The sequence below is a fragment of the Microcaecilia unicolor genome, chromosome 5, assembly GCF_901765095.1.
Source record: "Microcaecilia unicolor chromosome 5, aMicUni1.1, whole genome shotgun sequence".
NCBI lineage: Eukaryota > Metazoa > Chordata > Amphibia > Gymnophiona > Siphonopidae > Microcaecilia > Microcaecilia unicolor.
In genome coordinates, this window is record NC_044035.1 from 168,139,062 (window position 1) to 168,154,127 (window position 15,066).

The window sequence follows — 15,066 nt, forward strand, 5'->3', positions numbered from 1 at the left end:
GGCATATGGCGTCGGAGGGCGAGGGCGTAAAGAGTTGCTCCCCGGATCGCTTGAGCGCTTCTAGAGGGGATGCGGGGGTCTTAAAGCCTGATTCGCCCTTGTTGGGTGACAGTTTCATGACCGAAGAATGTCCCGGTCCTTCGTGCGGCGTGGCGGTTTTTCCCGCCATAGATGCCCATCCCCCGCTCCTCGCCTCCGCCATCTTGGCCGGCCACGCGGCTCGGACGGCTTCTTCTTGGGCCGCCCTTGAGGTTGGAGACATTAATGCCATGAACGCCCTTAATTTGGGCGACGGCACCAAAGCGGCTAAAGTTAAGCGCCGCTCTTCCCGCGCGGCTCCTTCGCGGAGTGTCGCGCCGGACGCCATTTTGGATGCGCAGCATGTCTCTCCCCCGCTCTTGCGAGCGCCGGTTGAGGGTGCGTCTAGGGCTTTTGCCCAGGCTGCGGAAGTGCACAGTCTGGGGGGTTTCTCCCCCGAGTTTGTTTTGCTGCTGCATCAGGCCTTCCTTATGCAAAACGCTGCCCCTGCTCCCTCGTCTGGTAAAGAGGTTGAGGTTCCCAGAGGTAAACGCCCTCGGGTTGATTCCCAGGCCTTGGAGGACAATGAGGCTTATTTTCAAAGCACTTAGCCTCCCAAAGTTCCATAGAAACCTATGGAACTTAGCCTCCCAAAGTGCTTTGAAAATATGCCTCTTTGTCTCCTCCGATGTAGATGAGGGCAGCGTATCTGAGTTCTCCCAACGGTCCTTTGCGGATTCCTTGGAGGAGACGGATCCCCGCTCGGATGGAGCGGATGACCCCTCTGCAGCGCGGCTCTTTAGCTCAGAGGATTTGCCCAACCTGTTAGTGCAGGCCATGGGCATTTTGAAGATTTCCTCTCCGAAGGACGTCTTTCCCTCAGCCCCTGTTGGCTCTGCCATTATGCTGGGGACGAAACGCCCGCCTAGAACCTTCCACGTGCATGATGCCATGCACACCTTAATTTCGGCTCAATGGGATGTCCCGGAAGCGAGCCTTAAAGTGGCTAGGGCTATGTCCCGCCTCTATCCTTTGCCTGAAAGTGAACGTGAGGCCTTTCTGTGGCCTACCGTGGATTCTTTAATCACTGCGGTGACTAAGAAAACGGTGTGACCAGTGGAAGGTGGCACGGCCCTAGAGGACGCCCAAGGATTGGAGGCGGCCTTAAGGTCGTCCTTTGAGGCGGCTGCTTTAAGTTTGCAGGCCTCAGTTTGCGGCTCCTATGTGGCCAGGGCGTGCCTGACTATGGTGCAGCGGGCTTCCCCCTCGGATCTTTCCTTGAGGGCTGATTGGCCGGCCCTGGAATCGGGCTTGGCCTATTTGGCAGACTTGCTGTATGATGTCTTGAGAGCCTCAGCTAATGGCATGGCTCAGACAATCTCTGCGCGGCGGTGGCTTTGGCTGAAGCATTGGTCTGCTGACCACGCCTCTAAATTCCGCCTGGCTAGATTGCCTTTTAAAGGCAAGCTGCTCTTTGGGGTCGAGCTGGACAAGATCGTGACCGATCTCAGCACGTCTAAGGGCAAGAAGTTACCAGAGGTCAGGGCTCGGGCTAGTACTTGCCCTGGTACCTCCAGAGGACGGTTGCAGGAAGCCCGTCGGTACCGCCCGGGCAGGTCGGGCTCCTCTGCACCCTCTTCCTTCAAGAGGAACTTCTCCCCCAAGCAGCATTCCTTTCGCAGAGACCGCCGTCCCGGAGGTGCTCCCTCCGGTCCTCCCCCAGGGTCTCGTACCCAATGACGGGGCCTTGGTCCACGCCCCGGTGCAGATTGGAGGACGGCTGTCCTCGTTTATGGGCGAGTGGACCACAATAACTTCAGACGCTTGGGTGCTGGAAGTCATCAGAGACGGCTACAAGCTAGAGTTCTGCCGACCCTTAAAAGACGGGTTTGCACTCTCTCCCTGCAAGTCTCCGGTCAAAGCTGTGGCAGTGCAGCAGACCTTGGACAATCTGATCCGCCTGGGGGCGGTCGTTCCGGTGCCAGAAAATCAGCTTGGCAAGGGACGTTACTCCATTTTCTTTGTGATTCCAAAGAAAGGAGGTTCTGTACGGCCTATCCTCGACCTCAAGGGGTCCATTGAGCCTTGAAAGTTCGGCACTTTCGCATGGAGACCCTCCGCTCTGTTATAGCGGCAGTGAAGGCAGGAGAGTTCCTGGCATCCTTGGACAGCAAGGACGCGTACTTGCATATTCCCATCTGGCCTCCTCATCAACGCTTTCTGCGTTTTGCAGTACTGGGCCGACACTTCCAGTTCAGAGCCCTCCCGTTCGGGTTGGCTACTGCTCCGCGGACCTTCTCCAAAGTAATGGTGGTCATCGCGGCCTTCCTGAGGAAGGAAGGAGTTCAAGTCCATCCTTATCTGGACGACTGGTTGATCCAAGCCCCCTCTTATGCAGAGTGCGGCAAAGCTGTGAACCGGGTGGTTGCTCTTTTGAGCTCCCTGAGGTGGATCATCAACTGGGAGAAAAGCCAGCTGCGCCCAACTCGGTCCCTGGAGTATCTGGGAGTTCGATTCGACACCCAAGTGGGCAGAGTGTTCCTGCCAGACAATCGGATTGTCAAGTTTCAGGCTCAGGTGGACTAGTTCCTAGTAGCCTCTCCTATTCGGGCTTGGCACTATGTGCAGCTGTTGGGCTCTATGACGGCCACGATGGATGTAGTGCCCTGGGCCAGGGCTCATATGAGACCACTACAACAATCTCTGCTGCTGCGCTGGACTCCGATGTCGGAGGATTATGCTGTGCGCCTTCCCTTGGACCCAACAGTGCGCAAGGCGCTGAGCTGGTTGACGCAGACAGACAAGTTGTCTGCAGGAATGCCTCTGGTGACCCCGGAGTGGATTGTCGTCACGACGGACGCCTCTTTGTCGGGCTGGGGAGCCCACTGCTTGGGAAGGACAGCGCAGGGGCTCTGGTCTCCTGCAGAGGCAAAGTGGTCTATCAACCTCCTGGAACTCAGAGCCATTCGGTTGGCGCTTTTGGAGTTCATCCCGGTACTGGCGTTGAAGCCAGTACGGGTCCTGTTGGACAATGCCACGGCTGTGGTCTATGTCAACCGCCAGGGAGGTACCAAGAGCGCCCCTCTAGCCAAGGAAGCCATGAATCTATGCCAGTGGGCGGTAGCGAGCCTGGAGCAGCTGTCAGCAGCCCACATTGCCGGAGTCATGAATGTCAAGGCGGACTTTCTCAGTCGCCATACCTTGGATCCCGGAGAGTGGCAGTTATCGGCTTAGGCGTTCTTGGATATCACGAAGCGCTGGGGCCAGCCGAGCCTAGATCTGATGGCGTCATCGGCCAATTGCCAAGTGCCGCGCTTTTGCAGCAGAGGACGGGACCCTCGATCTCTGGGAGTAGATGCTCTCCTCTAACAGTGGCCAACACATGAGCTTCTCTATGTGTTCCTGCCCTGGCCCATGTTGGGCAGGGTGCTAGACCGATTGGCAAAGCATCCGGGCCGGATAATCCTGGTGGGGCTGCCAGTGGAGCAGGGTCTGTTACATCAGGGTCCCGTGGTGATGGAGGATCCCTCCCCCTTGGTCTTACGGCCTGGCTATTGAGCGGCAGCGTCTGAGGAAGAAGGAATTCTCAGACAAGGTCATCGCCACTATGCTGAGAGCGAGGAAGCGCTCTACTTTTACTGCTTACGCCAGGGTTTGGCGTACCTTTGCAGCATGGTGAAGCAGGCTCATTTTCTCCATTCACTGCTCCAATTTCTTCAGTGTTGGCATTCCTGCAAGAAGGTCTGGAGAAAGGCCTGTCGCTCAGTTCCCTTAAAGTCCAGGTAGCGGCCCTGGCTTGCTTCAGGGGCCGCATGAAGGATGCTTCCCTGGCTTCGCAGCCAGATGTGGTGCATTTTCTCAAGGGAGTTAAGCACCTGCGCCCTCCTCTGCACTCAGTGGTGCCTGCGTGGAATTTCAACCTGGTGCTAAGAGCATTACAGAAGCCGCCTTTTGAACCCTTGTTGAGGGCATCTCTGAAAGACCTGACGTTGAAATGGGGGCTATCACTTCAGCCAGAAGAGTTTCCGAGCTCCAGGCACTCTCATGTCGAGAGCCCTTTCTGCAGTTCACTGAGGCAGGAGTGTCTATTCGCACAGTGCCTTCCTTCCTGCCCAAGATTGTTTCTCGCTTCCATGTGAATCAGCAGCTCTGTCTCCCTTCCTTTCGTAGGGAGGACTACCCAGAGGAGTACTCTGCTCTTAAATATCTGGATGTGAGACGAGTCATCATCAGATACTTGGAAGTGACCAATGATTTCCGGAAATCGGATCATCTGTTTGTCCTGGTTGCAGGTCCTCGTAAGGGTCTGCAGGCTGCTAAGCCTACAGTGGCAAGATGGGTCAAGGAAGCCATTGCAGCGGCTTTTTGGGCCGCGGGGAAGGTGCCGCCTATACAGCTGAAGGCTCACTCCTCTAGAGCTCAGGCGGCCTCGATGGCAGAGGCCGGGTCCGTCTCCTTGGAAGACATATGCAAGGCGGCAACTTGGGCATCAGCCCATACATTCTCCAAGCATTACCGCTTGACTGTAGCTGCTCAGGCGGAGGCCCGGTTTGGAGCTTCAGTGTTGCGATCAGGGATTGCTATGTCCCACCCTGGGTGAGTACTGCTTCGGTACATCCCACCAGTCTATGGATTGATCAGCATGATGAAATGGAAGGTAAAATTAGGTTTCATACCTGATAATTTTCTTTCCATTAATCATAGCTGATCAATCCATAGCCCCTCCCAGATATCTGTACTGTTTTTATTCTGGTTGCATTTCAGGTTCAAGTTTAGTCTTCAGTTACTTCAGAAAGACGTCGTGTTCAAGTTTTTTCACTTGGATTCTTCAAGAGTTGAGACGAGTTTGTGTTACAGTGAGCTGCTGCATTCCTCTCCCCTCCGTTTTACGGGGCTGGATTGAGACTTAAAATTCTGCCGGCACTCCCTCCCGCTTCGTGCGGTTGTAGGGCAGCTTTGTACCCCTCCCGCTTCGGCGGTGTTAGGGTCAGTCAGCTCCTCCCGCGGTTGCGGTTGCAGGATAAGCCAGATCCCCCCGCATCGGCGGGTGTGGTGTCCCTCCCCCGCTCCGCGGGGATGAGCTGGACGGATTCCCCTCCCCCACTTGTGTGGGGATGAGCTGGGTTAATTCCCCTCCCCCGTTTCGGCGGTGGTGAGCTGGGCAGAGTGTCCCTTCGTGGGTGTAATTCTCTAAGTGCTGAGTCCTGCGGATGGAGCTTTGATATCGACATACTGAGGAGTTTCAGGCAGCACATGACCACATATAGGGAGGCAAAAGTTTGCTCTCTATCTCCACCTGCTGGTAGATGGACACAACCCACCAGTCTATGGATTGATCAGCTATGATTAATGGAAAGAAAATTATCAGGTATGAAACCTAATTTTACCTTCGTGCTTGGCAGAGCCTTCCCTTGTCACATGCACAGGTGCAGGCTGGCTTGAGCAGTGCTGGGGACAGACCCTCTAAGTGGCCACAGGGTTAGCCCCAGGTGGTTGCTAGGCGTTTCGTGACACCGTGCTTCCAGCATGCTTCAGTTTTTGTTCTTCTTGGCTGAGACTAATAGTTGATTTCCATTAAGGCCATGAAGGATTGCTAGATATAAAAACTGCTATTAGCTGAATTTGAACCAGAAATGAAAGACTGATGAGGCAACCTGCCCCACCTTGACTGCGCTACTCTTCTGGTGAAAAACTTTATTCAGCTAACCCTCTGCATTTTGCTTTTAGTACTGAAACATCAGTTGACCCCGACACAGCGAACATTTTGTAAATCAGCAGTAGTCTGGAGGGTCTTAGATGAAAACAAGCAGCAGCCACCATCATCTCCAAAGCAAGACTCTGAGACACATCAACCAGGCGAGCAATCTGATTCCGAGCCCAGGCAGCACTCCCACTCCAGGTAAAAGAGACCGTGCTTATCCTGCTCCTTACAGTAAGGGAGGTAAGGGTAATGGGGTATGATATACCGCCTGTCTGTGGTACAAGAAATAACGTTCTCATCTGTCTACTGAAATTCATGATCTCTGGAACAACTTCAAATCTTTCATCTTTGGGTGGGGGGGGGGTACGAGTGTCATAAAACTAATGGGCTCACAATAGACAGCATAAATATAACGTGATGAAGGGTACCTTCAGATTGTACTTTCACCCAGTGCATGGCCTTAGTGGGTTTTGCAGCCGTTTGTAGGGTGATTTGATTTTCTCTTTCATAGTGACCTCTAGGTGCACAGAATTGAAATACATTTTGTGCACTGTGCTCAATATAATAAATAATACAATATTAAAAAATAACTGATGCCACTTCAGTATTAAAGTCACAGCAAGCACATACTTATCTGCTACATGTTGTTCATATGGCTGCCACAGTGATATCCATATGCTGCTATGATGGTTCCCTCCATAGCAGCACATAGATATCGCAGTGGTGTGGGTATAATCAGTGTGTAGCAGATAGGTATTCTGCTTGTTGTGACTTTTAGTACTGTTTATTTTTCTACTATATTGTATTTATTTTATATTGAGCACTGTGCACAAAGAGTATTTCAGTTCTGTGCACTTCGAGCGTCTCTAAGAAGGAGAAAATCAAATCATCCTAGAAACGGCTAAAAAAAAAAGCATCAAGGCTGTGCACTGGGTGGAAGTATAATCTGAGGGTACCCTTCATCACATTATATTTCTGCTTCCTATTGTGAGCATATTATAGATAGTGGGGTGGGGGGGGGGGGGGTTGTGATATAGTTTGGACACTGGTTTTTGGTTTACAAGTATTGAGCTTCCAGTGTTTGGGATATTTTTTTATAGACAGTTTGACAAAACTAATAGGAGCATGAGAATAAGATTGCTTTATTAAAAGCCCTGCTTTGCTAAGAAATATGTTTTTATACTGAACACAACGGTAATTATACTTTTCAGATATTTCTTGTGGTATTCAGTTGCTTAGGAATCAGGTGGGTTTTTTTTTTTTTAGCTTAAGCCTTGTGTTCTTGCTGTCATCGCTTCTTTCTTTTGACATGCCCATGTAGATATTTAATTCCGATCAGGGTGTTTTGGTAAATATATATTTAAAGCCCTCTTATTTTGATTTTACTGGCTCAAAGAAAAAAGCAACACTGGGCCTTCAGAACTAGGACAACAGGAGTACTTTATTGATCAATGACCCGACATGGGCCGTGTTTCGGCGCTAACAAAGGCGCCTGCTTCAGGGGTCGATATGTTGACGCAATAGCGTGCAGATGACAAGGCACGATTGCCTTTCAGTGGGGAATGGGAGCAAACGACGTCACTGACTGCAGAGAACTGTAAATCTACAACCTGAGCATCCACAACTCGGAGCAGAGGCTTCTGCTCCGAGTTGTGGATGCTCAGGTTGTAGATTTACAGTTCTCTGCAGTCAGTGACGTCGTTTGCTCCCATTCCCCACTGAAAGGCAATCGTGCCTTCCATATCATCAAGCTGATCAATCCATAGACTGGTGGGTTGTGTCCATCTACCAGCAGGTGGAGATAGAGAGCAAACTTTTGCCTCCCTATATGTGGTCATGTGCTGCCGGAAACTCCCCAGTATGTTCTCTATCTCAGCAGGTGGTGGTCACACACAGCAGCAGCTCTGGCTAGGCCTCCAAGCCTAATTTTTAGGTTTTGTTGAGTGCCTGGGGTTGAGGGCTCTTCTTGAGCAAGTGCAAACCTGGTGGCGCCAGGTCCCTCCTTTTCTCCCCCCTCCCGCTGGCTCCGTTAAAAAAAAAAAAAAAATTTTGGACGTCCTTAAAGGCGTTTATTTTGACGTTTATTTAAACGTTTATTACAGCTACTCACTGGGCGTTGCCGGTGGAAGGTGGCACGGCCCTAAAGGACGCCCAAGACAGAAGATTGGAGGCGGCCTTAAGGACGTCCTTTGAGGCGGCTGCTTTAAGTTTGCAGGCCTCAGTTTGCGGCTCCTATGTGGCCAGGGCGTGCCTGACTATGGTGCAGCGGGCTTCCCCCTCGGATCATTCCTTGAGGGCTGATTGGCCGGTCCTGGAATCGGGCTTAGCCTATTTGGCAGACTTGCTGTATGATGTCTTGAGGGCCTCAGCTAAAGGCATGGCTCAGACAATCTCTGCGCGGCGGTGGCTTTGGCTGAAGCATTGATCTGCTGACCACGCCTCTAAATCCCGCCTGGCTAGATTGCCTTTTAAAGGCAAGCTGCTCTTTGGGGTCGAGCTGGACAAAATCGTGACCGATCTCGGCACGTCTAAGGGCAGGAAGTTACCAGAGGTCAGGGCTCGGGCTAGTACTCGCCCCGGTACCTCCAGAGGACGGTTTCAGGAAGCCCGTCGGTACCGCCCGGGCAGGTCAGGCTCCTCTGCCCCCTCTTCCTTCAAGAGGAACTTCTCCCCCAAGCAGCATTCCTTTCGCAGAGACCGCCGTCCCGGAGTTGCTCCCTCCGGTCCTCCCCCAGGGTCTCGTACCCAATGACGGGGCCTTGGTCCACGCCCCAGTGCAGATTGGAGGACGGCTGTCCTCGTTTCTGGGCGAGTGGACCACAATAACTTCAGACGCTTGGGTCATCAGAGACGGCTACAAGCTAGAGTTCTGCCGACCCTTAAAAGACGGGTTTGTACTCTCTCCCTGCAAGTCTCCGGTCAAAGCTGTGGCAGTGCAGCAGACCTTGGACAATCTGATCCGCCTGGGTGCGGTCGTTCCGGTGCCAGAAAGTCAGCTTGGCAAGGGGCGTTACTCCATTTACTTTGTGGTACCAAAGAAAGGAGGTTCTGTACAGCCTATCCTCGACCTCAAAGGGGTCAATCGGGCCTTGAAAGTTCGGCACTTTCGCATGGAGACTCTCCGCTCTGTTATAGCGGCAGTGAAGGCAGGGGAGTACCTGGCATCCTTGGACATCAAGGAAGCGTACTTGCATATTCCCATCTGGCCTCCTCATTGCCTCTGGTGACCCCGGAGTGGATTGTTGTCACGACGGACGCCTCTTTGTCGGGCTGGGGAGCCCACTGCTTGGGAAGGACAGCGCAGGGGCTCTGGTCTCCTGCAGAGGCAAAGTGGTCTATCAACCTCCTGGAACTCAGAGCCATTCGGTTGGCGCTTTTGAAGTTCATCCCGGTACTGGCGTTGAAGCCAGTACGGGTCCTGTCGGACAATGCCACGGCTGTGGCCTATGTCAACCGCCAGGGAGGTACCAAGAGCGCCCCTCTAGCCAAGGAGGCTATGAATCTATGCCAGTGGGAGGAAGCGAACCTGGAACAGCTGTCAGCGGCTCACATTGCCGGAGTCATGAATGTCAAGGCGGACTTTCTCAGTCGCCATACCTTGGAGCCCGGAGAGTGGCAGCTATCTGCTCAGGCGTTCTTGGACATCACGAAGCGCTGGGGCCAGCCGAGCCTAGATCTGATGGCGTCATCGGCCAATTGCCAAGTGCCGCGCTTTTTCAGCAGAGGACGGGACCCTCGATCCCTGGGAGTAGATGCTCTTCTCCAACAGTGGCCGACACAAGAGCTCCTCTATGTGTTCCCGCCCTGGCCCATGTTGGGCAGAGTGCTAGACCGGGTGGCAAAGCATCCAGGCCGGGTAATCCTGGGGGGTCCGGATTGGCCCAGACGTCCCTGGTATGCGGACTTGATCAGGCTCTCAGTCGACGATCCTCTGCGGCTGCCAGTGGAGCAGGGCCTGTTACATCAGGGTCCCGTGGTGATGGAGGATCCCTCCCCCTTTGGTCTTACGGCCTGGCTATTGAGCGGCAGCGTCTGAGAAAGAAGGGCTTCTCAGACAAGGTCATCGCCACTATGCTGAGAGCGAGGAAGCGCTCTACTTCTACTGCTTACGCCAGGGTTTGGCGTATCTTTGCAGCGTGGTGTGAAGCAGGCTCACTTTCTCCCTTCACTGCTCCAATTTCTTCAGTGTTGGCGTTCCTGCAAGAAGGTCTGGAGAAAGGCCTGTCGCTCAGTTCCCTTAAAGTCCAGGTAGCGGCTCTGGCTTGCTTCAGGGGCTGCCTGAAGGGTGCTTCCCTGGCTTCGCAGCCAGATGTGGTGCGCTTTCTCAAGGGAGTTAATCACCTGCGCCCTCCTCTGCACTCAGTGGTGCCTGCGTGGAATCTCAACCTGGTGCTAAGAGCATTGCAGAAGCCGCCTTTTGAACCCTTGTCGAGGGCATCTCTGAAAGACCTGACGTTGAAAGCAGTCTTTTTGGTGGCTATCACTTCAGCCAGAAGAGTTTCCGAGCTCCAGGCACTCTCATGTCGAGAGCCTTTTCTGCAGTTCACTGAGGCAGGAGTGACTATTCGCACAGTGCCTTCCTTCCTGCCCAAGATTGTTTCTCGCTTCCATGTGAATCAGCAGCTCTGTCTCCCTTCCTTTCGTAGGGAGGACTACCCAGAGGAATACTCTGCTCTCAAATTTCTGGATGTGAGACGAGTCATCATCAGATACTTGGAAGTGACCAATGATTTCCGGAAATCGGATCATCTGTTTGTCCTGTTTACAGGTCCTCGTAAGGGTCTGCAGGCTTCTAATCCTACAGTGGCAAGATGGGTCAAGGAAGCCATTGCAGCGGCTTATGTGGCCGCGGGGAAGGTGCCGCCTATCCAGCTGAAGGCTCACTCCACTAGAGCTCTGGCGGCCTCAATGGCAGAGGCCGGGTCCGTCTCCTTGGAAGAGATATGCAAGGCGGCAACTTGGGCATCGGCTCATACCTTCTCCAGGCATTACCGCTTGACTGTGGCTGCTCGGGCGGAGGCCCGGTTTGGAGCTTCAGTGTTGCGGTCAGGGATTTCAATGTCCCGCCCTGGGTGAGTACTGCTTCGGTACATCCCACCAGTCTATGGATTGATCAGCTTGATGATATGGAAGGTAAAATTATGTATCATACCTGATAATTTTCTTTCCATTAATCATAGCTGATCAATCCATAGCCCCTCCCAGATATCTGTACTGTTTATATTCTGGTTGAATTTTAGGTTCAAGTTTAGTCTTCAGTTACTTCAGGAGGACTTCGTGTTCAAGTTTTTTCACTTGGATTCTTCAAGAGTTGAGACGAGTTTGTGTTACAGTGAGCTGCTGCATTCCTCTCCCCTCCGTTTTACGGGGCTGGATTGAGACTTAAATTCTGCCGGCACTCCCTCCCGCTTCGTGCGGCTGTAGGGCAGCTTTGTACCCCTCCCGCTTCGGCGGTGTTAGGGTCAGTCAGCTCCTCCCGCGGTTGCGGTTGCAGGATAAGCCAGATCCCCCCGCATCGGCGGGGTGGTGTCCCTCCCCCGCTCCGCGGGGATGAGCTGGACGGATTCCCCTCCCCCACTTGTGTGGGGATGAGCTGGGTTAATTCCCCTCCCCCGTTTCGGCGGTGGTGAGCTGGGCAGAGTGTCCCTTTGTGGGTGTAATTCTCTAAGTGCTGAGTCCTGCGGATGGAGCTTTGATATCGACATACTGAGGAGTTTCCGGCAGCACATGACCACATATAGGGAGGCAAAAGTTTGCTCTCTATCTCCACCTGCTGGTAGATGGACACAACCCACCAGTCTATGGATTGATCAGCTATGATTAATGGAAAGAAAATTATCAGGTATGATACATAATTTTACCTTGTCATCTGCACGCTATTGCGTCAACATATCGACCCCTGAAGCAGGCGCCTTTGTTAGCGCCGAAACACGGCCCGTGTCGGGTCATTGATCAATAAAGTACTCCTGTTGTCCTAGTTCTGAAGGCCCAGTGTTGCTTTTTTCTTTGGACTTGTCTGCTTGTATACTGTAGTGCCCTCTCTGTCTGTATTGATTTTACTGGCTCAGCATGGGATTATGCATTTCTTCCTGTACTGTGGTTTGGTTGTAATATTTAGGGGCCCTTTTACCAAGCTGCGGTAAAAAGTGGCCTGTGGTAGTACTACTGCTACTACTATTTAGCATTTCTATAGCACTACAAGGCGTACGCAGTGCTGCACAAACATAAAAGAAAGACAGTCCCTGCTCAAAGAGCTTACAATCTAATAGACAAAAAAATAAAGTATGCAAATCAAATCAATTAATGTGAATGGGAAGGAAGAGAGGAGGGAAGGAAGAGAGGAGGGTAGGTGGAGGCGAGTGGTTACAAGTAGTTACGAGTCAAAAGCAATGTTAAAGAGGTGGGCTTTCAGTCTAGTTTTAAAGGTGGCCAAGGATGGGGCAAGACGTAGGGGCTCAGGAAGTTTATTCCAGGCTTAGGGTGCAGCGAGACAGAAGGCGCGAAGTCTGGAGCTGGCAGGAGTGGAGAAGGGAACAGATAAGAAGGATTTATCCATGGAGCAGAGTGCACGGGAAGGGGTGTAGGGATGGACGAGTGTGGAGAGATACTGGGGAGCAGCAGAGTGAGTACATTTATAGGTTAGTACAAGACGTTTGAACAGGATCCGAAAACGTAGTATGGGCACGTGGAATTTCCACATGCCAGGCCACTTTTTACCGCTGTGAGAAAAGCCATTTTTTAAATGGAGGTCATTAATGGCTGTACACCAATATAAAAATTGATGGCCATTTACTGCATGAGCCCTTACCATCTCCTATTTAATAGGCAATAAGGGCTCAAGCGCTAACCCAGCGGTAATCAGGCAGCACTGTTACTGCTGGGCACGCCTACTCCCCCACCCTCTATGCTAGAAAATACAAAATTATTTTCTGGCGCAGGAAACAATGCAAAAACAAAACTTCTGCCGGGCACGTAGTGCTGTTATTATGTGCACTACTTGCGTGGTAGCCCTACCACCACTTGATAAAAAAAGAGCCCCTTAATTTGCTGCATGAAATTTTATCTATTTTTCAATTATTATTTCTTGGGGGAGGTTTTTTTTGTTAACTTTGAAAACTTAGGACCCCTTTCAAATGGGCTTCGTCGCATTTGCTGCTTGGGAATTTCTAGTGTGGTTTAGTAAAAGGGGCCCTTAATAAATGTAAAACTAAACTAAACTAAAAAAAAAAAAAAAAAAAGTAATGGGAGCAAATGAGATAAACCAACCAAAAAGAGTAAGTGGTGGCAAAATACATTTTGATTAAAAAAAAAAAAATGATGATAAAATGAAAAATGTGTAGATCGTTTTTATTTTATTTTTGTATTCAGATTTATGTAACTTTTAAAAGATTATAAAAAGCGCATACCATCACTTAATTAAAAGACTAGCCGTTAAGCCCGTTAAAACGGGCGAGTATTGGTATGGGGGTTTTCCAGGGCACCCTCCCCCCCACCTCGCCGCTGCTAGGCCCCCTGCCCTCCCTCCCAGTTCCAAGGCCCCATTCCCTCCCAGCTCCAAAGGCCCCCCACCGTTCCTTCCCCCCATCCCAGCTCCAAGGGCCCCCCTCCGTCCCTCCCCCCCTCCCAGCTCCAAGGCCCCCTGCCTGCCCTCCCAGTTCCAAGGCCCCATGCCGTCCCAGCTCCAAGGGCCCCCCTCCAGCCCTCCCTCCCAGCCAGCTCGAAGGCCCCCTTGTCCCTCCCTCCCAGCTCCGAGGCCCCCCTCCTTCCCTGCCAGCTGCAAGGCCCTCTGTCCCTCCCTCCCAGCTCCAAGGCCCCCCTCTGTCCGTCCCTCCCTCCCTCCCTCCCTCCCTCCCAACTCCAAGGCCCCCCTCCTTCTGATACCTCCCATGTCCAGCATTTCTCCTGCCCTCCCCTCCCTCCCGAGGTCACCGCCACCCCTCCCCCCCCCGAGGTCACCGCTACCGGTCCCCCCCCCCCCCCAGAGTCGCCCCCGCCCCCCTCCACCCGGCCCAGGCCCTCTCTTCGCTATTGAACTTACATCACCGAAAACGCAGCAAGGCAGATCAGCTGAGCTGCCGTTGGCCTTCCTTCTCTGCCTGTGTCCCGCCCTCGTGTGACGTAACGTCGGCGAGGGCGGGACACAGGCAGGGAAGGAAGGCCGACGGGAGCTCAGCTGATCTGCCCTGCTGCGTTTTCGGCGATGTAAGTTCAATAGCGAAGAGAGGGCCCGGGCCGGGTGGAGGGGGGGGCGGCGGCGGCGACTCTGGATGGGGGGACTGGTAGCGACGACCTCGGGGGGGAGCGGTTCCCTCCCTCTCCTTCGCACAGTTTCCCTCTCTGTCCCACCCTCGTCATCACGTATTGACGCGGGGGCGGGACAGAGAGGGAAGTCTCTACTGCGCATTTGCTGGTGAGTACGGTCACTCGCATTTTATATGTTTGATGATTTTAATACAAAAATAACATAAAATATATATAAATTGTGAACAAAGGAGTAAAATGTGGTACTAACAAATATTGGCATGGGCCTACATCAGGAGGTAAAATTTAAGTGATCTTGTAGCAAAAACAATGCACAGCAAACAAGCACAAAATACAAAACAAAATATACATTATATGACATATCAGTGTTAAAAAGTTCTTGGTAGGGCTAGGTAGAAGCCCTATGTAGATTTTCACAAAACTTTGTTCAAAAAGAAGTGAGTTGACCTATAAGAGGGGAAACGCATACACCTCATTCTTAATTGCTTCTTAAAGGTCTCCCACTAAACCATCTGCCTCCCCTTCAATCTGTTCAAAACTTCTGCAGCATGACTTATCTTCCACCAGTATCGCTACACTCGTATAACCCCTCTCTTCAAGTCACTTCATTGTCTCCCTGTCCGTTTCCGTGCACAGTTCATTCCTCTTACTGACTTAAAAGTGCATTCATTGTGCAGCTCCTTAGTATGTTTCCTACAACCCTCCCCAGGAACTCTGTTCATCTGGTAAGTCTTATCTGTACCCTTCTTCTCCACAGCCATCTCTCAGACTCCATTCCTTTTATCTTGCTTGCACCATATGGGTAGAATACACTTCCTGAGTTAGTAAGTCTACTGCTACTATTGCTAATCATTTCTTTAGTGCTACTAGATGTACGCAGCGCTGTACACATTATATGCAGGCACTTTCTCTGTCCCTAAAGGGCTCACAATCTTAAGTTTTTGTACCTGGGACAATGGAGGGTCAAGTGTCTTGCCTAAGGTCACAAGGTGCTGCAGTGGGAATCAAACCCAGGTTGCTAGGATCAAAGCCTGCTGCACTAACCATTAGGCTACTCCTTCTGGCCCTGTTCAAATCTAGGCTAA

At 52.1% G+C, this 15,066-nt stretch overlaps 1 protein-coding gene across 2 annotated transcripts in view; it reads left to right on the forward strand.

The window, feature by feature from the left end:
• COQ9 (coenzyme Q9) overlaps window positions 1-15,066 on the forward strand; it is a 95,878-nt gene that overhangs the window by 20,621 nt on the left and 60,191 nt on the right. For both annotated transcript variants that reach the window (XM_030203571.1, XM_030203572.1), the window contains exon 2: window positions 5,746-5,917. In XM_030203571.1, coding sequence (XP_030059431.1) covers window positions 5,746-5,917 — 172 coding nt within the window. The remainder of the gene's footprint in view (window positions 1-5,745; window positions 5,918-15,066) is intronic.